Raw genomic sequence first — 19,603 nt, 5'->3', positions numbered from 1 at the left:
CCCCGCGCCCGCCCCTGGGCCCACTTTCAGAAAGACTTCCTGGAGCCTCCTGCCCGACCCGCTGAGGCTTGGCGGCTCCTCCTGCCACCCCCCTCACGCCATCATGTGAGCCAGGCTGGCCTCCCGGCCGCGCACAGAGCCGGCTGCAGCTCGTTAGCTGTCAGGGCCAGGGTTGGGACGGCCCGGGCACTTTGTTATTGGAAACTGGGCTTACCCCGCTGCGCTAGGTGGGTCCCCGGCGCTGGGGCAGCCTCTTCCGCGGGAGCTGCCCTTGCCACCTGGAACTGCTTTCTCCCTCACCACCTCCCCTCCCCCTCCCCCTGCGTGAAGCAATTGTTCTGGAGGCTGAAGGGACCTGGGATTCTCTTCCCGCACACCTGGGGCTTGCCAGAGCCAACCCTCCTGGAGAGGGAGGCGCCGGGGCTCAGGGAAGGGCAACCCCATTCTTCCATTTTCTCAGGCCAAACGCTCTGGGGTCATCTGGGAAGCTCACTTTCTCTAGCATCCAGCTCTGCAGCCGTCCGGAATCCCTCTTCTCCCATCACCTAAGCACCCCAGCCCAGCTTCGTGTCAGAGGCTGTTGTTTCTCTGCTTACAACCTCCCAATCTACCCCATCTCAGAATAGAATTCAAAGTCCTGCTGCGGCTGATATCTCCCGCTTGCTCTTCCACACTGGTCTCTGTGCTGGGGAAGTTCATTCCCACCCCAGGGCCTTTGCACCAGCTGCTCCCACCGCCAGGGATGCTCTTCTTCCACAAGTCTGTATCGCTCCCTCCTTCACTTCCCTCGGGTCTCTTCCAAAATGTTACCTTAACCAAGAGGACTTCCCTGCATTCCCCCATCTAAATACCACTCCCACCCCATAATCACTCCCTCCAACACCCTACAAAGCTATGTGTTCTTCACATGCACTTCTAGCCACCTCTACTTAATAACAGTCATTCGTTCTTGTGAACAAGTGTTCATGCTCGTCATCCCCGGACTTACATACAAGCAAACTCCGCAAGTGGGATAAATGTATTCCCCGCTGGATCCCAGGGCCTCCAAAGTGCCTGGTGTACACAATTCCACAAATACTGAATGAATGAATGAATGAATGAATGAGGCAGGACAGGGCTGTTAAAAGAGCTTCCCTTTGGAGTCCAAGACTTGCTTTGAAACTTCTAGTAGTGCAACCTGCATGAGTTACTTAGATTGTCCAAATTTGAATCCACCGCACTGGACAGTAATCTGAAGATGTGTGCTGTGAGGGAAGGGTGGTCTGTAGATGCTGGCTCTTCCCTCCCCTCCTTGGCACCCCCACCCCAAGGGCACCCAGCACTTTGCAGCAAGAGGTCCAGTGGGGGAAAAGGGCAAAAGTGGTGAGGCATCAGCCATGAACTCTAGCCTGTTTCTCTGCCTCCGTGTTTTGCCAAGTGCAGCCCTGGGCAGTCAGATGGAGGTGGAGCCCCGGCCAGTCTTGTGGGCTGTGGATGTTTGTGAAAAGAAACATCAGCCCATGGATTTCTGGCTGGGAGGGAGCAGTGTTCTGCCCGCCCCGAGTCAGCTTTTGTGACAGTTTCCCTGGAGGGTTTTCTGAGTGGTCCCAGAACCAAAAAGTTTCGCAAGAATCACACCCAGGGATGAGGTGGAGACTGCTCAGTTGTCACGTACTGGCTGTTGGCAGGGCGTGTTTTTAGCGTTTGAAGGAGTGTCCTCAGGAACATGAGGTGCTCATCACAGGGGAAGACATGCCTGTCTCAGCAACTGGGAAGGAAGAAATCAAAGAAAGGTAGAAATCAAATCAGAGCTGGTGTTTGTGGGGTTGGGACATTTTACATGAAGACCTCTTGGGTAAAGAGACACTTGAGCAGAACCTATGAGAAGGTGGCCAGGTGTGGTACCTCACTCCTGTAATCCCAGCACTTTGGGAGGCTGAGGCAGGAGGATCACTTGAAGCCAGGAGTTCAAGACCAACCTGGGCAACAATGTGAGACCCCCCATCTCTACAAATAATAATAATCATAATAATTTTTTAAAAAGAAGAGAGGGTGCCCTACAAGGAGAGGGATACTTGGGAAAAGAGAACAGAGAGAAGCCGGTGCAAAGGCCCTGAGGTAGAGGGGAGCCAGTGCTTCTGTAGGGCCGAGACCTAGGAGGGAGGAGCTGAGATGAGGGATGGGGCAGACTAGGAAGGGCCTGCGATTCCAGTAAACACTAGATTCCAGTCTGTGAGATGGGCAGCCATCAGTAGTCATGAGCAGGGTAACGTGGTCTGACACATTCTAGAAGGATCTCTGCCTGCTCTGTTAAGAACAGACTGAGGCAGGGGCCCTGGGGCAAAGGTAGGAGCCAGGTGACCTGTTGGGACCAGGTGAGGGATCCACCTGTGCTTCAGGTGAGGGGCACTGAGGCAGGGCCCGAAGGAGCAGCCATGGAGGTGGCGAGAAGTGGTGAGAAGCCTCTGGATTTCAGAGGTCAGGCTGACAGGGTGCGTGGTGGAGTGGGCATACGGTGACAGACAGCGCTTAATGCGGGAGAGTGAAGAGGCTTCAGAGGTTAAAAAGAGCTGGGCATCTGAAAACACAGAATGGTGTGGAGGGGACACAGCTTCTGTCGCTTCCAGCCTCGGGAGCCTGGGGCTGGGCCTTGCTTGGCCTCCTCCATCGAATGAGGATAATGCAGCCGCCCATTTGTGTTAGTTTCCTGTCAATGGCACAATAAATGACCACCAGCTGCGTGGCCCAAAACACCAGAGCTGCTCTGACAGTTCTGGGTACCAGAGGTCCGAACTCTAGGTATCAGCAGGACCCCACTCCCTCCCGGACTCTAGGGAAGGATCCTTCCTTGTCTCTTTCAGCTCCTGGTGGCTGTTGGCAGCTCCTGGCATCGCGTGGCTTGTGGCCGCCTCACTGCAGTCTCTGCTTCCGTCTTCACACAGCCTTCCTCTCCTGTGTGTGTGTCTCTGTCCTGTCTCTCATGAGGACACTAGTCCTTAGATTCAGAGCCCCCCCTAACCCAGGCTGATCTCACTTTGAGATCCCCAACTCAATTACAGCTACTCAGTTACAAAGACCCTTTTTCTGCATAAGGTCACATTCACAGGTACCGAGGGTTAGGACTTGGACTCGGCTTCTCAGGGGACACTAATCAGCCGACTGTACCACCCCCAGGCAGCCAAGAGGACTCAGTCTAAGAGCCCAGAGCAGGACCCGGCCTGTAGTAAACACAGATTGTTCACTGTGGTGGTGGTGAGTGCTTGCCACAGTCCCAACCCGCCCACTTGGAGACCAAGGGTGCTCCAGGCATACCCCGTACCCCTCACAGCAACCAGCCCTGGGCACTGTGCTGACCCGTGCTCAGAACAGCTTCTGTCCTCACCTGTCCTCCCACCTGAGCCCCATCAGAGCCCTGGTGTCCTTGCAGAGGGGCAAGGAGCATCTCTGTCACGCCTTTCAATAACCACTTGGTCATCAAGACCGTCTGATGACCGCACCTGTCCCTCGTTCCCCAGGAGGTGGACACCTTTCTGTCCAGTGCTTGGCACATGGCATCTGCTCACTGTACATGTGCACTGAATGGATATGTCGTTTCGTGGGGTCACTTTGCTCCCGCAGGTGAAGTCAGCGGCAAAGGGCACAGATTGCTTAAGTTGAGGTTCCAGCTCTACCGCTTACCACTTGGAATTACATAGCCCCTTCGTGTATCAGTTTTCTCAGGTATGAGCCCTTCTAGAGCTGACAGAGGACTAGACGCCCCACGGCACCCATGCTGAGGCGGCGTGGCCAGCTAGTGAGCCCTGCGTGCATGTCAGAGCTCCTGTCATTCCTGTGCCTTCCGAGCGGGCCGGTTCCAGGCTGGACGCCCGCCTGGAGGAAGTCTCTGCCCTGCTCCAGGTTGCGGTCAGGGACTCGTGGGAGGGCAACACCGCGGGCTGATCTAATTTGAGGAGCTTCATCACAATCTTCCCCAACAGCTGAGCCAGCGGTAGCCAAAACATTCTCGGCAGGCCAAAACAGGGGCCGGGAGCCAGGGAGAGTCTGTTTCGCAGGGCTGCGTGGGAGAGAGCTGTCTAGGCTTCAGCAGCTCAGCAGTGCAGGAACAGGAAGGGCACGTAAGGGCCTAGCCGAAGTCCCTGAAAGGCCCAGTGGCTTCTGTCACCTCCTGGGGTCGGCTGTGGGGCACCTGTAACAAACCTAGGGCTACCCCCAATAAATGGTAGCTGTTACTATTTGTATCAGCACAGCAACAGAAATAGATCCCCCTTGCTGATGGAAGATCTAGAACCCTGTTGGGGTAACGGTTGCCTGGAAGACCCCTTCTGAAGCTCTCTGTCTGTCTCCTCCCCTAGAAACAGCCTTGAGTGAGGCAAAACCACAGAATCGCGCGATCTCTCTGTCCCCCACCTTTTACCTGACAGCATGTGGACTGGATTGTCTAGATTCTGGAAAACAGGCCTCCCAGAAAAAAAAGGTGGAAAGGATTAGAAAGTCTGGGAAGGAGATGCTGGAAGCCAGTACCTGATCACTGTGGATCAGTTTGGATCAGTGTGATCAGAGTGGATCTGCACTGGAAGCAGAAGGGCTGGTAGGCTTGTTGTGTGTGCCCAGGTGACAGGCCAGCACTCTCAATGGGTGACATCTAGAGGGATCCCACTGGGGTCCATTTGGAGAAAGCAGGCTTCCTTCCAGGGCTGTGCTGGAGAGGGACAGGCTGAGGAGTCAGTCACATTCCAACTCTTTTTTTTTTTTTTTTTTTTTTTTTTTTTTAGCGACAGAGTCTTTGTAGAAATGACCATTCTAGGCCCGGCACAGTGGCTCACGCCTGTAATCCCAGTACTTTGGGAGGCTGAGGCAGGTGGATCACCTGAGGTCAGGAGTTCGAGACCAGCCTGACCAACATGGCGAAACCCTGTCTCTACTAAAAATACAAAATTAGCTGGGTGTGGTGGTGGGTACCTGTAATCCCTGCTATTCGGGAGGTTGAGGCAGGAGAATCACTCGAACCTGGGAGGTGAAGGTTTCAGTGAGCCGAGATGGTGCCATTGCCCTCCAGTCTGGGCAACAAGAGTGAAACATCATCTCAAAGAAAAAGAAATGACTATTCTAGAAACCTAAAGTATCACCACTCTGGATGACTGGGGCAGGAGTGAGGAGAGGCCTGGGATGATGTCTGCCTGCTCCCCACCCTACCCTCAGCACCTCCAGAGGCTCCTCACTAGCACCCCCAGGGTTCCTTGGGGCTCTGCTTGAAAACCTCTCCTCCCTAAGAAATCCCTCCACAGCTTGCTCTGCAGGTGGACAGTTTTAACGACTGGTCTCTAGCTTCTCAGGCTTGGGGGCATAGACAAAGGAGAGCCTTCTAAGTAAGGTGGAAGGATGGAACCAAGGATTCTGTGGTTTTGCCCCAGTCAAGGCTGTGCCTAGGGCAGGCAAGATGGGAGAGCCCCAGATGGGGTCCTCCGGGCAACCGTTTCCCCTTCAGGGTATGTGGATCTTCTACTGCAAAGGGGGATCTATTTCTGTTGCTGTGCTAATAATAATAATAACAACAATAATAATAATGACAGCTAGCTTTTTAAAAAACAGAGACAGCGTCTTGCCATGTTGCCCAGGCTGATCTTGAACTCCTGGTCTCAAGTGATTCCCCCACCTCGGCCTCCCAAAGTGCTGGGAATATAGGGGTGAGTCACCATATCCAGCCCACAGCTGGCATTTATTGTGCCCTTTCTTAATCTTCCCAACTACCCTTCAGAGTGAGTGTTTTAGGCTGGGAGCGGTGGCTCACACCTGTGATTCACCATGTTGGTGAATTATGGAGAAACCCCATCTCTACTAAAAATACAAAAATTAGCTGGGTATGGTGACGCACACCTGTAATCCCAGCTACTTGGGAGGCTGAGGCAGGAGAATCGCTCAAACCCAGGAAGCAGAGGAGGCAGTGAGCCGAGACTGTGCCACTGCACTCCAGCCTAGGCCACAGAGCGAGACTCCATCTGAAAAAGAAAGAAAAAGAGTGGGTGTTTTAAACCTTAATTCATAGAGGTTAAGTTCATGTCATTCATAACTATTAAAGGATTGAACCCAGGCAGTCTGGCTCCGGAGCCCGTGTTCTAAGCTGCTCCACTCAAGACAGGGTCTCTCCTATTGGAAATAGGCAGCGTTGTGAAAGGGGGAAATTCCAGTGGTAACCTATGCCACAGTCACATTCATCCTCAGCTATCTAGCACCCTGCTCTAACCCTAATGTCTTACAAGCTAGATGTTGCTTGCCTGCTCATTCTCATCTGACCACAGGAATGGATTTTTATTAACAGACTCCTGCTGGAGGGGCCAGGAGCAGAAAGCTATGCACCCTCCACACTGACCTTCCCACCTCACCGCCCAGCCTGCTGTGGTTTGGGGTCTCTGGTGGGTATTTTCTTTACCTCTGAGAAGCCAAGTTAGCACCGATCCAGCTCCACAACATCGGGCCCATGGGACATGAGCCGGCCTGCCAAAGTCCTGCCCAGGGTCTCAGATCCTTCCGGGGCTGCCAATTATAAACAGATGCTCCTCCTGGGACCCACCCAGAGACCACCCGGCTCATGTCGCCAGTGGGAGGGTGCACTACAGCTGAACTCCAGGAATGAAAGCCAAGTCCAGCATTAGTGCAAGCCCCTCTGGGCTAGGAAGGCAAGGCTGGGTAGAGAAGAGGTACTCAGTATCCTCTGATCTAGGGCCTCCTGGGGCTGGTGTCTTGTGATGATGTTAGCTGAGCTTTCACTCTTGTACCTGGCCCATGCTGGATGCGCTGGGCTTACGAGATGAGTAAGATTCCCTGGAGGACCTTGCACGCTCATAGAGGCAGGGCTGTTCACCAGCCAGCATGCTCACATCCGTGCACTAGTGGAGATTGAACAAACACTAGTGTTAGCAGTGAGGAATGGCTATCTTGAGTCAGGCTGATCTGCTGTTATGAGCGGCATGACCCTGGGTGAGTCACTGTCTGTCTGAGGCTTGCCTATTAAATGGAGAAGGTAAACATACCCACCTCAAGGGGTTGTGAGGATTAAAGAAGAAAACATATCCATGTACTCAGCATAGTGTCTGACCCATGGCAACTGCTCATCAGATTTGGCCACTGTATAGTGGTGGCGCTGTTGTTGTTGTGAGGAGGCTGGAAAGAGCAGCCAGGGAGGCTTCAGGACTGAAGGAGCATTCAAGCAGGGTTTTGCAGGTTGAATAGGAGTCCATAAGTAGCCTTGGCATTAGAAACAGAGAAAAACAGCCCGGGTTGGGCACCAGGTAGGGACACAGGAGAACTCTGAATTTGAGAGATTTAGTCCCTGTCCTCTAAGTGACCCCAAATGGCCGTGACAGCACATGCAGGGCCAAAAGCACTGTGTAATGAGCGAGTGGAAACTGGGAGCTGTGGATCCCCTGGCAGCCTCCCTCCCTCAGTCACTCAAAGGGGAAGAGAGATGTGAATAGACAGTCACTTCACAATGGATGAGGGCCCCTGAAGGGTACTGCTCGGGGGCTGGGGAACAAGGGGTTGGACCCACAGGATTGAGCGAAGTTACCTGTGTGTTAAGAATCTATTTGGGGGAATGATCCATGGGGAAGCTTTTACTCCACCCTCTGTTGTTTTTTGTTTTGGTTTGGTTTTTGGTTTTTGTTTTTTTTGAGACCGGGTCTCTCTCTGTCATCCAGGCTGGAGTGCAGTGGCGCAGTCTTGGCTCGCTGCAGCCTCCGTCCCCTGGGCTCAAGTGATCCTCCCACCTCAGCCTCTGGAACCACCACACCCAGCCCCACCTTCTATTTCTAAGATCATAAATAACAATACTTGTTCTTTAGAGATATTTTTTGCTTATACAAATATAAAGAAGCAAACGACAGTCAGCTGTGATCCTGCCCGAGACACCAATCTCTGTGTAGCCTGTTGACTTCCATTGACCTGGTGGCTTACTCCTGTAATCCCAGCACTTTGGGAGGCCGAGGTAGGAGAATCGCTTGAGCCCCAGGAGTTTGAGACCAGCCTGGGAAGCATGGCAAAACCCCATCTCTACAAAAAATATAAAAATTAGCCGGGAGTAGTGGCTTACACCTCTGATCCCAGCTACTTGGGAGGCTGAGGTAGGAGGATCACCAGGAAATGGAGGCTGCAGTGAGTCATGATTGTGCCACTGCACTCCGGCCTGGGCAATAGAGCAAGACTCTGTCTCAAAAAAAAAAAGTTTAGAGTTGAGATTATCTTATTCAAATAGTGCTGCACCCCTTTTGTCCCAACATTAGACTCCTGGGCATGGTTTGTTTTGTTGTTGTTGTTGTTGTTTTTTGAGACAGAGCCTTGCTCTGTCACCCAGGCTGGAGCGCAGTGGTGCAATCGCGGCTCACTGCAAGCTCTGCCTCCCGGGTTCACACCATTCTCCTGCCTCAGCCTCGTGACTAGCTGGAACTACAAGCGCCTGTCCCCACGCCCGGTGAGTTTTTTTTTTAGTAGAGATGGGGTTTCACCGTGGTCTCGATCTGACCTTGTGATCCGCCCGCCTCGGCCTCCCAAAGTGCTGGGATTACAGGCATGAGCCACTGCACCCGGCCCACTCCTGAGCATCTTTCCATGTCATGACACTTACCATTTTAAAGTCTGCAGAAGAGGGTGTATCAGAGGCGGTGCTATGGTTTTCTCAGGTTTTCCTTCCCATGGGAAATACCAACAGAGAGTGGGTACTGAGCAGTTAGTGGGTGCCAGCTTCTGCCAGCTTAATACCCACAGGACCCCTTGAAGAGAGGAGATGTGCTTTCTCTTACAGGACAGTGAGTGGTGGTGCAATCCCTACAGCCTGTGGAGCCGGACATGACCTTGGTTCAAATCCCAGCTCCATTATTCAGTTGCTGTGTGACCTCAGACAAGTTGCTTAGCCTCTCTGAACTACAATTTCCTTAGCTTTAAAATGGGCATGATATGGCTACCTTGTCAATTCCCCGATGCAAATAAGGTTTTCTTGCTTATTCTTTATCCCACTTACTGTCATTTGTGATTGACTGTTTTCTGATTCCTTCTGTCTTGCCCCACTGGAGTGTGGGTTTCTTGAAGCAGGGTCACATCTGCTTCATTCTCTGTGGGATCACCACCCCAGCCCGTAGCCGGCTCTCCGTGTGGTCCTGGATGGACGGGGCTGTTGTGGACATTGGAGGAGACAAAGCAGGAGAAGGCCGGCCGGGTGGGGATGAACGTGGGGCGCGGGGATGCATATGAGAAGAGTGGAATCCTCAAAGCTCATACGACCCCAGTGCCTGGGGTCTTAGGGGTGCCTCTGCAAAGGTCTGAGGCTCCGGGTTCGAATCCTGTTTCACAGTGGGTGGCACGGGGTGAGTTACTTAACTCCTTTGTGCCACGGTTTTCTCCACTGTGACCACGGATAATGACAGTCTTCAGCGCAGAGGGCCGCTGAGGAGTCTGTCCGCCTTTAGCCGTCGTGAGAGCTGCTCTGGGCAGGACAGCCCGGCGCCCCAGAGGCCAGAGATCTTTCTCCCCTTCCCACCTCCCGCTACCAGTCACTAGGAGAGAGAAGGGGACAGAAGCTCATCATTTGCCCCAGAGGGGAATAAACCCTACTTAAGAGTGAATTCCAGGCCTCTGGCCTTCCCAGCTGCTGCCTGTCCGAAGTTCACTAAGACGCAGCCGCATTGGTTCCAAGGGCTCAGAAATCAGTCCCCTCTGCAGGCTCCCACCCCACATACCCTCAGACGCCCGCCTCCGCCCGCCCAGTCCTCACACTCATGCTGGCCCTGGGTGGGACCCTTGTCCTGTCAGCTGCGCGGGTCACCTCCAGGGAACTCTGGCAGGAGCCACCTGGGCGCGCCTGCAGAGCGGTATCTGCCAGTTACCTGGTCAGTGACGCTGATTCCCCAGAAGGGTCAGGGTAGGAAGCTGGAGGGGGAAGAGGAGCCAGGAAGGGACAGTGGCCAGGGCAGCTCCACGGGGCAGCACCTACCAGGGAAAGGGGCCCATTCCCTCCACTCAGCTCGCTCAGGCGCCAGCCCAGCACTTCAGAGACGCTACCATTTCCTAAGATGGAAGGTGCCCAGCTCCGCCTCCCTATGACCCCCAGCATCCACCAAGGACCTGAGGAATCACAACAGCACAGGGCTACACACTCACACACATGCACATTACACACACTCGTACACAGACACACTCACACAGACACACACATGCACTCAGACATACACACACATACACTCACACAGAGAGACACACAGACACACACTCGCACACAGACACACACACTCACATAGAGACACACACACTTGCACACAGAAACACACACAGACACAAGGAGACACAGAGACGCACACACAGACACACATTTGCACACAGACACACACATTCACACAGACACTCGCACACAGACACACATACACACTTATACAGAGAGACACACAAAAACACACAGACATATACACAGACGCACACACACACTCACAGACACACAGAGACACACATTCACAGAGACACACACAAACACACACAGAAACATACACTCAGACACCCACACACACTCACTGAGACACAGAGACACACACACACTCTCGCACACAGAGACACGCAAACACATACATTCACACAGAGAGACACCCACAGACATACACACACACACAGAGACACACTCAGATACACAGAGACACACACACACTCTCGCACACAGAGACACGCAAACACATACATTCACACAGAGAGACACCCACAGACATACACACACACACAGAGACACACTCAGATACACAGAGACACACACACACTCAGACACACACAGACACATACACTCATACAGAGAGACACCCACAGACACACAGAGAGGCACACAGACACACTCACAGATACACTCATAGAGGCCCACACAGACACAGACACACACAGAGACATACTACAGAAACCCTCTTACAAAAACACACAGAGCCTGGCACAGCGACGCTCAGCAGGGCATGCGCACAGCAGCCAGAGCCTCACCTCCGTCTGAGACCGAAGCCTTGCCCTGTGAAAGCTGCTCCTCACCCAAGGCCCAGCCAGGACGGTGCTGATGCTCTGGGGCAGCCAGGTTTCCCTGACTCTTGGCCCAGGTGGACTTGAGTGGAAGGTTCTGGGGCCCTAAATGGCTTAGCCAAGGGGATGGGTGGTCTCTCCTCTTAGAGACGTTAAACCACCTCCCTTCCCCGTCCACCTGTGTGCCTGAACTGTCATTCATTCATTCATACAACAAACATAATGTGCTATGCCAGGCACTGGGATGTGAACAGGATAGAATTGGGGCCCAGGGGGGTAGGCCTGAGGAGGCAGAAAGGCAAACCTATCATGTTGCCAGGGAAAGGTGAGGCCAGTTCCCCAGCCCACCTGGGGCGCCCTCAACAGACTCTTAAAAGGAAACAGCCAAGTCTTAGGGCCCTGCCTGGGGAGCTTCCTGGCCCACGGAAGACAGTGGGACACAGCCTTCTCTCCTTCTCCCTCAGCCCTCCTCCACCTCCTCTCCAGGGTGGTCTTCCAGCCAGGTTGACAGCGCTGGGTCGACCACTTGTCTCCACAGACATCTGAACCCTATACCCTCCCACAAGACCCCAGCTTTAAGCTTTCCTCTCTGTCAACTTGCCCAGCAATTCTTAGGGCCCCCAGAGGCACCTCTCCCTGCCTCAGCCAGTCCCCAGGGGACTGTGCAAGCCCCATGGTCCTGTTACACATATGAGCCAGAGGTAGGATGCGGTTAGGCAGGGACCAGAACAGAAGAATAGAAACCAAGGATTACCTCCCCCTCAGGCTGACACACTCAGAAACCAGATGGATGGATGGGTGCAGTGGGGCTGGTGGGCGGGGGGCGTGGATGAATGGATAGTTGAATGGAGTTGGGTAGGTGAGTAAATGGATGGATGGATGGATGCATGGATGGATGAAGTGGGGTAGGTGAGTGGATGGTTGGATAGATGGAGTAGGGTGAGTGAGTGCATGGATGGATGGAGTGGGGTAGGCGAGTGGATGGATGGATGGATAGATGGATGGATGGATGGATGGATGGAGTGAGGTAGGTGAGTGGATAGATTAATGGAATGGGGGAGGTGAGTGGATGGGTGGATGGAGTTGGGTAGGTGAGTGGGTACAGTGGAGTAGGGGATGGATGGATGGATGGATGGATGGAATGGGGTGGTGGGTGAGTGGATGGATGGATGCATGGGTGGATGGAGTAGGGTAGATGAGAGATGGATGGATGGATGGATGGATGGATGGAAGTAATAGGGTGGGTGAGTGCATGGATGGATGGAGTAGGGTAGGTGAGTGGATGAATGCATGGATGGATGGATGGATGGATGGATGGATGGATGGATGGAGTGGGGTGGGTGAGTGGATGGGTGGATGGATGGATGGATGCATGGATGGATTGAGTAGGGTAGATGAGGGAGGGAGGGATGGATGGGTGGATGGATGAATGGATGGATGGAGTAGGGTAAGTGAGTGGATAGATTAATGGAATGGGGTAGATGAGTGGATGGGTGGATGGAGTTGGGTAGGTGAGTGGGTACAGTGGGGTAGGTGAGGGATGGATGGATGGATGGATGCGTGGAGAAGTAGGTGAGTGAATGGATGGATGGATGGAGTGGGGTGGGTGAGCGGATGGATGGATGCATGGATGGATGGAGCAGGGTAGATGAGAGATGGATGGATGGATGGATGGATGGATGGATGGATGGGGTAGGGTAGATGAGGGAGGGAGGGATGGATGGATGGATGGATGGATGGATGGATGGATGGATGGATGGATGGAGTGGGGTAGGTAGATGGTGGGTGAATGGATGGACCGGTGAATGGGAGAGTGGACAGATGGACGGATGAATGGGTGGCTGTATAGACAGGGTGAGAAGGGAGGAAGAAAGGAAACCTGGATGACAGTGGCTGCAAGGCGAGGGGGCTGGTCCAGTGGAGTGGGGGAGGCCTACACCAAATTGCCTTCCTGGAGCAAATGCTTGTCTTTTTTCTTTCCCACGAACTGAACCTCCCAGCTTCTCCTGGAGGAACACATTCTGTTTTTAGCTCAACAGACAAGAAAATGTCCCTTGGAGCCTGTTTAATTGTAGTCCATCTGCCTTTGAAGGACTTATATGGTCATGGAGAGGAACTGATGGTACCCACTTGTTAAGCCCTTCCTATATTTCAAGACCTTAATTAAAGTGGCTAGACTAAGTGGGGTTTTCAAACTGGGTTTTAGAGAACACTTATTTTTTTGTAAAATATTTTGAAAGTTTTTAAAACTCTAATTTAAAAAATCGATTCCATTGGAGACCACTGGAATTTCTGAGAGCCGCCAGCTAGGCCTGTTTTGTGCCCTCTCTGCTTAAGTGACAATTCTGAGATTTCAAGGTGAGCAGCAGATAAATGGTTACCATTGGCAACTCCTTATCCATGTGACTTTTCTCTATACCATGTAACAATGCAAAATAGAGAAGTCAGTTGGATCTGGGTCTGATGTGATTGGAACTGCCATCTGTAACCCCCAGTTTGAAACATTTGCCATCCCAAAGCAGCCATTTTGTTCTCATTAGCAGCCTTTAGAGTAAGGAAATATTATGGAGTCAGGTGTATCATTTATTCCTTTTCTTGATTTCACACATTGGGGTTTCCATGTTGGATTTTTTTTTTTCAAAGGGGGAATTTCATTGATAGTCTTAAATAAAAAAAGAAAAGAAAAGAAACAAAAATAGAAACCCACCGGACAAATTCCCAAGAACCTTTTCGGCTCCTCCTGTCTCTGCTTCTGTCCTCTGGGTGGTGTTCAGCCCCCTGCCTTCCTCCCTCTGTGCTGGTGAAACTGGTTCTTAGTTAGGGCTCTTGGTCCTCCTGTCATCCGACTCCAGGCCCTTTTACCAACAGAGGCCTCACTGGCCCCAGTGACACATCCTGGGGAGGTGCGTTGTCCTCCGTTAGGTCAACGTTAAGAATTAGCCAGGTAATCCCAGCACTTTGGGAGGCCGAGACGGGCAGATCACAAGGTCAGGAAATCGAGACCATCCTGGCTAACACGGTGAAACCCCGTCTCTACTAAAAAATACAAAAAACTAGCCGGGCGTGGTGGCGAGCGCCTGTAGTCCCAGCTACTCGGGAGGCTGAGGCAGGAGAATGGCGTGAACCCGGGAGGCAGAACTTGCAGTGAGCTGAGATCCGGCCACTGCACTCCAGCCTGGGCGACAGAGTGAGACTCTGTCCCCCAAAAAAAAAGAATTAGCCAGGCTTCTCTTCTGAGCCTTTTATGGGCTGGCCATTCATAAATTTGCCCAAACCCTCAGTGGTCCTGCCAAGGTCACCTTCTGGCGTAATGAGTCCATGTTTATTACCTGTCGGGTGAGGCCATGCTTCCTTCTCAGTGGCAGCCTTGTCACTGCCCTTCCAGAACTTCCTTAGGAGAGGGACTGCAGCTAGATGGGAGGCTCGGCTTAGCTCCTGTGAACCTTGAGGCTGGAATGGTCCTGTCTATACTATCAGCTGGTATTAATAATCCTGGCTCTAGACCTAATTGGTGAAGCCAGCTGATTCCTAATGGACAGCATTCTGGAACATTTTGCACAAAGAGCTCTGCTATTGCCTCTGCATTTGCAGGAAATGAACTGGGCTGGTAGGAGGCGGCCTGTTGAAAGAATATACAAGAAAAACTTCCTAAATACACATCAATAGACTAATCAGAAGTGGGCTCAGAAACTGCTGGTTCACTTAAGAGTAGATCATATGCCTTTAAAAAGTTATATTGTTGGCTGGGGGCAGTGGCTCGCACATGTAATTCCTAGCACTTGAGAGGCTGAGGTGGGAGGATTGCTTGAACCCAGGAGTTCAAGGCCAGCCTGGGCAATATAAGAATACCCCTACTCTACAAAATTTTTAAAAAAATATTAGCCAGGTATGGTAGCATGCACCTGTGGTCCCAGCCACTCCGGAGACTGAAGTGGGAGGATCTCTTGAGCCCAGAAGTTTGAGGCTGCTGTGAGATATGATCGCACTACTGTGCTGTAGCCTGAGAACAAGATCCTGCGTCAGAAAAAGCCAAAAGTTATTTTATTAATCTATGTTGTAGTCTTTATCTTTGGGTGGAACCAGGGAGGCCAGTCGTTTCAACACAAATCACTTTAAATACTGAATTTCTGGTGGCAATTGTTGCATCCCTGTGGCTTGCTTAATGACCATTTGTTCTGCGTTGTTATTCTCTTCTTCCAGATTGTTCTCTGGGGCCGGACTGAGAAATGCCTGAAGGAGACGACGGAGGAGATCCGGCAGATGGGCACTGAGTGCCATTACTTCATCTGCGATGTGGGCAACCGGGAGGAGGTGTACCAGACGGCCAAGGCTGTCCGAGAGAAGGTCTGTAGCCTGGGAGGGTCTGTTCCTAACACAGCTGACCACAGGCTAATTCCGGGCAAAGAGAACATTCTCATGTGGCCTGGAAGAGAGCTCTGCTTATGGCAGAATGGCTTCGTCCAGGGCACCTTTGGGCACTCTCCCATGAAGTTGGCCCTAGTTACATAGACAGGGATTAGGGTTGATTACGTAACAGGCGTAATCATCTGTTGTTCCCTTGGAAATGTAGACCGTGTGGATTTCTCTCCAGGACTGTGGCGGGGCAAATGTCCCATTGGCCTCTGGGAAAATCCTTCTCCTGACTCCAGTCATCTGTTTAGACTAAATATATCAGTGAACTCCAAGAGAGGGAAACCCACCCTGAGTGTCTGGCACATGGTAATGTTAACTGTTTTTATGTCACAGTAACCTCATTTATTATAAATATGCCATGTGCCAGGTACAGTGTGTGCCATAAATTATTTCTCCTCCTCAGAACAGTCCTGGTGTGGCATTAGCCCCATCTCACAAATCAAGACTGGTGCTCAGAGAGGCAGTTCTCTTCCCCAGGCCCTGTGGCTGGTGGTGGTGGGGCCAGGTGGCTGCTGGGCCTCTGTGTATGCAGGATAACTGGAACTGGGCTGGCAGGAAGTAGCCTGCAGGAAGGAATATCTAAGAAAAACTTGTAAATAACACATCAATTGATTGATCATAAATGGACTCAGAAATTACTCGTTCACTTAGGAGTTGGCCATATCCCTTTTAAAAAGTATACTGGGCCGGGTGTGGTGGCTCACACCTGCAATCCCAGCATTTTGGGAAACTGAGGCAGACGGATCACTTGAGGTCAGAAGATCAAGACTAGCCTGGCCAACATGGTGAAATCCCGTCTCTACTAAAAATATGAAAATTAGCTAGGCACGGTGGCAGGAGCCTGTAATCCCGGCTATTTGGGAGGCAGAGGCAGGAGAATCGCTTGAATCCAGGAGGCAGAGTTGACAGTGAGCCGAGATGGCGCCACTGCACTCCAGCCTGGACAACAGAGTGAGACGCCATCTCAAAAACAAATAAACAAACAAACAAACAAAAAACGTATATTGTTGGCCCTGGGCTGGCTGCCCTCATGGCCCCGTGGCCCCCTCTCGCCTGCAGGTGGGTGACATCACCATCCTGGTGAACAATGCCGCCGTGGTCCACGGGAAGAGCCTAATGGACAGTGACGACGATGCCCTCCTCAAGTCCCAACACATCAACACCCTGGGCCAGTTCTGGGTAAGGGCTGTCCCAGGCCAGAGCCAGCCCCCCGTGTGCAGGGAGCCCAGGCAGGATGGAGGACAGGGGATGCTTGCCAGGGCTTGGGCTCAGGCCAGCAGGGATGTCCACGAACGAGGTGGCCAGACAAGACGAATGACCAGCTCCAGGACACATCAGACTTTGTGAAATGCGCTCATTGTCCCAGGGCCGGGAGCCCTCACCCTCTCCCTCGCAGGAAAGTGCGGGTACTAGAGCATCGTGTGTGTCCAGGGTGGGCTGTTCTCCCCGAAAGAAAGGTGGAGGGGTTGTCAGAGCTGCGGCTGCTCCACCCTGACACTCCGTCCGCCCTCAGACCACCAAGGCCTTCCTGCCCCGTATGCTGGAGCTTCAGAACGGCCACATCGTGTGCCTCAACTCCGTGCTGGCACTGTCTGCCATCCCCGGCGCCATCGACTACTGCACATCCAAAGCGTCAGCCTTCGCCTTCATGGAGAGCCTGACCCTGGGGCTGCTGGACTGTCCGGGAGTCAGCGCCACCACAGTGCTGCCCTTCCACACCAGCACCGAGATGTTCCAGGGCATGAGAGTCAGGTCAGTGAGCAGGGGACCCACCTCGGAACCAGCCTTCTCACCCACCTCCCCAAGCCATGTTCAGTCAGCCGACTACAGAGAGAGCTCTGATATAAAAATCAGGCTAGGGCCAGACGCGGTGGCTCACGCCTGTAATCCCAGCACTTTGGGAGGCCGAGGCGGGCGGATCATGATGTCAGAAGATCGAGGCCATCCTGGCTAACAAGGTGAAACCCCGTCTCTACTAAAAATGCAAAAGATTAGCGGGCGCCTGTAGTCCCAGCTACTTGGGAGGCTGAGGCAGGAGAATAGCATGAACCCGGAAGGTGGAGCTTGCCACTGCACTCCAGACTGGGCAACTGAGTGAGACTCTGTCTCAAAAAAAAAAATCAGGCTAGGCATGGTGGCTCATACCTATAATCCTATTACTTTGGGAAGCCAAGGCAGGCGGATCGCTTAAGCCCAGCAGTTTGAGACCAGCCCGGGAAACATGGAGAAACCCTGTGTCTACAAAAAAGAAAAAATTAGCTGAGCATGGTGGTGCACACCCAGCTATTTGGGAGGCTGAGGTGGGAGGATCGATTGCTTGAGCCCAGGAAGTTGAGGCTGCAAGTGAGCTGTGATTGTGCGACTGCACTCCAGCCTGGGAGACAGAGTGAGACCCTGTCTCAAACCAAAAAGTCACCAAGGAGCCTCTTCCCTCTGCTTGACACTGTCTTACCTGGTTCTCAGTCTGCAAGGCAGTGATGCCACAATGGGGAGGGTCCTGCTGCTTGGTTCAGGGAGCTTGTATGAAACTACCAGAGCTACAGGCATGCAGCGGGATGTGCCCAAAGATCAAAAGAGGGAGATGCACCTCCACAGCCATCATGCGGGGCGAAGGGAGCTAGAGACAGGGTGCATTCTGCCTGGTTCCACCTGTGTGAAGTTCCAAAACAGGCAAAACTGGGTTAGGGTGATGGAAGTCAGACCCGTGGCTTCCCCTGGAGGGCTGGGGGTATAACCTGGGAGGGAGGCCGAGGGAACTGTCAAGACTTTCAGAAATGTTCTCTCTTCTTGATCTCAGCAGTCATTAAATACGTGAAAGTTAATCAAACTGTCTGCTTAAGATTTATACCTTTTGTTGTTTGCAAATTATAGCTCAATTTATTTGTTTGTTTGTTTATTTATTTATTTATTTATTTATTTGAGACGGAGTCTTGGTCTGTCGCCCAGGCTGGAGTGGAGTGCAGTGGTGTGATCTCAGCTCACTGCAACCTGCACCTCCTGGGTTCAAGTGATTCTCCTGCTTCAGCCTCCTTAGTAGCTAGGATTACAGGCGTACGCTCGCACCCAGCTAATTGTATTTTTAATAGAGACGGGTTTCACTGTGTTGGCCAGGCTGGTCTCAAACTCCCGACCTCAGGTGATCCGTCTGCCTCGGCCTCCCAAAGTGCTGGGATGACAGGCGTGAGCCACCGCGCCTTGTCATAGCTCAATTTAAAATAAGCAGTAGGGAGGTCTCACCACTCCTCCTCCAGACCAGTTAAGTCAAGGGGAACGGGGGCCACTGGTCTAGAGCTCATGCCACCTGGGGTGGTGACTCCCTCATAGCTGTGATGCACTCTGTGACATTGGGTTCCATTAGTTACTGCTCTGGCTGATCTGTAAGATGGGGTGATGTGAATGTCTCCATCATAAGTTCTGCGGTGAGGACAAAATGGAATCTGGCAGGGAACAGCGTATGTGATACATTTTAAGTACCCAATAAACAGCGCCTTAATGATGTGCAGTCATGTAGGGGCATGAGGTCATCAATGAATGAAAACCAGGAATTACTCAAATACTATTCTCCCTGGTTTTTTGCAATCCGGCGTACAGTGCTTCACCTTCTGAATTATACACTTCCGCTGCTTCCAAAAATGAGGATGACATCGAAGGGTCACGATGAGAATTCAATGAGACCATTTAGTGTAGTGCATGCCACGTGGGAGTCACTCATTCCGCGTTAGTTACTATTAATAGGGACAGTGCGGTGTTGGTTGTCGAGAATCAAAAGTACTGGGCTTGGTGGCTCATGACTGTAATCCCAGCACTTTGGGAGGCTGAGGCAGGAGGATTGCTTGAGCCCAGGGAATCAGAAATAATACATGTAACACATCTAGTGCAAAGCCCAGATACTAGATGCTCAATAAGGAGCTGCTGCTTTTATTATTTTTACTAACAATAAACATCTTCATAAATGCATGTTATTAATTTTCCTAGCAGACCACCTGGTTTGCATGCAAATTGTCATCAATTCTGAGTTTTGAGGAGTCTAGACTAATGGCTACTAATGTTTCCTGTTGGCTTTTTCCCCCCCATGGGTTTTGGTTTGGTTTCTTTTCATCTGAGTATACAGAAGGTGCTCAATAAATATGTAGTGCATCAGTGGCAGTCTGCAGTGTGTTTTTTTTTGCCTTTTTTTTTTTTT

At 52.1% G+C, this 19,603-nt stretch overlaps 1 protein-coding gene across 1 annotated transcript in view; it reads left to right on the top strand.

Moving 5' to 3' along the window:
• Positions 1-19,603, top strand: part of DHRS3 (dehydrogenase/reductase (SDR family) member 3) — a 52,769-nt gene that overhangs the window by 24,493 nt on the left and 8,673 nt on the right. The window contains exons 2-4 of the mRNA XM_011962548.1: positions 15,208-15,351; positions 16,480-16,599; positions 16,934-17,172. Coding sequence (XP_011817938.1) covers positions 15,208-15,351; positions 16,480-16,599; positions 16,934-17,172 — 503 coding nt within the window. The remainder of the gene's footprint in view (positions 1-15,207; positions 15,352-16,479; positions 16,600-16,933; positions 17,173-19,603) is intronic.

This window comes from Colobus angolensis, unplaced genomic scaffold, assembly GCF_000951035.1.
Source record: "Colobus angolensis palliatus isolate OR3802 unplaced genomic scaffold, Cang.pa_1.0 Scaffold596, whole genome shotgun sequence".
In the NCBI taxonomy this organism is placed as follows: Eukaryota; Metazoa; Chordata; class Mammalia; order Primates; family Cercopithecidae; genus Colobus; species Colobus angolensis.
Note: the sequence above shows the minus strand (reverse complement) of the source record. Positions and strands in the feature narration are given on the sequence as shown.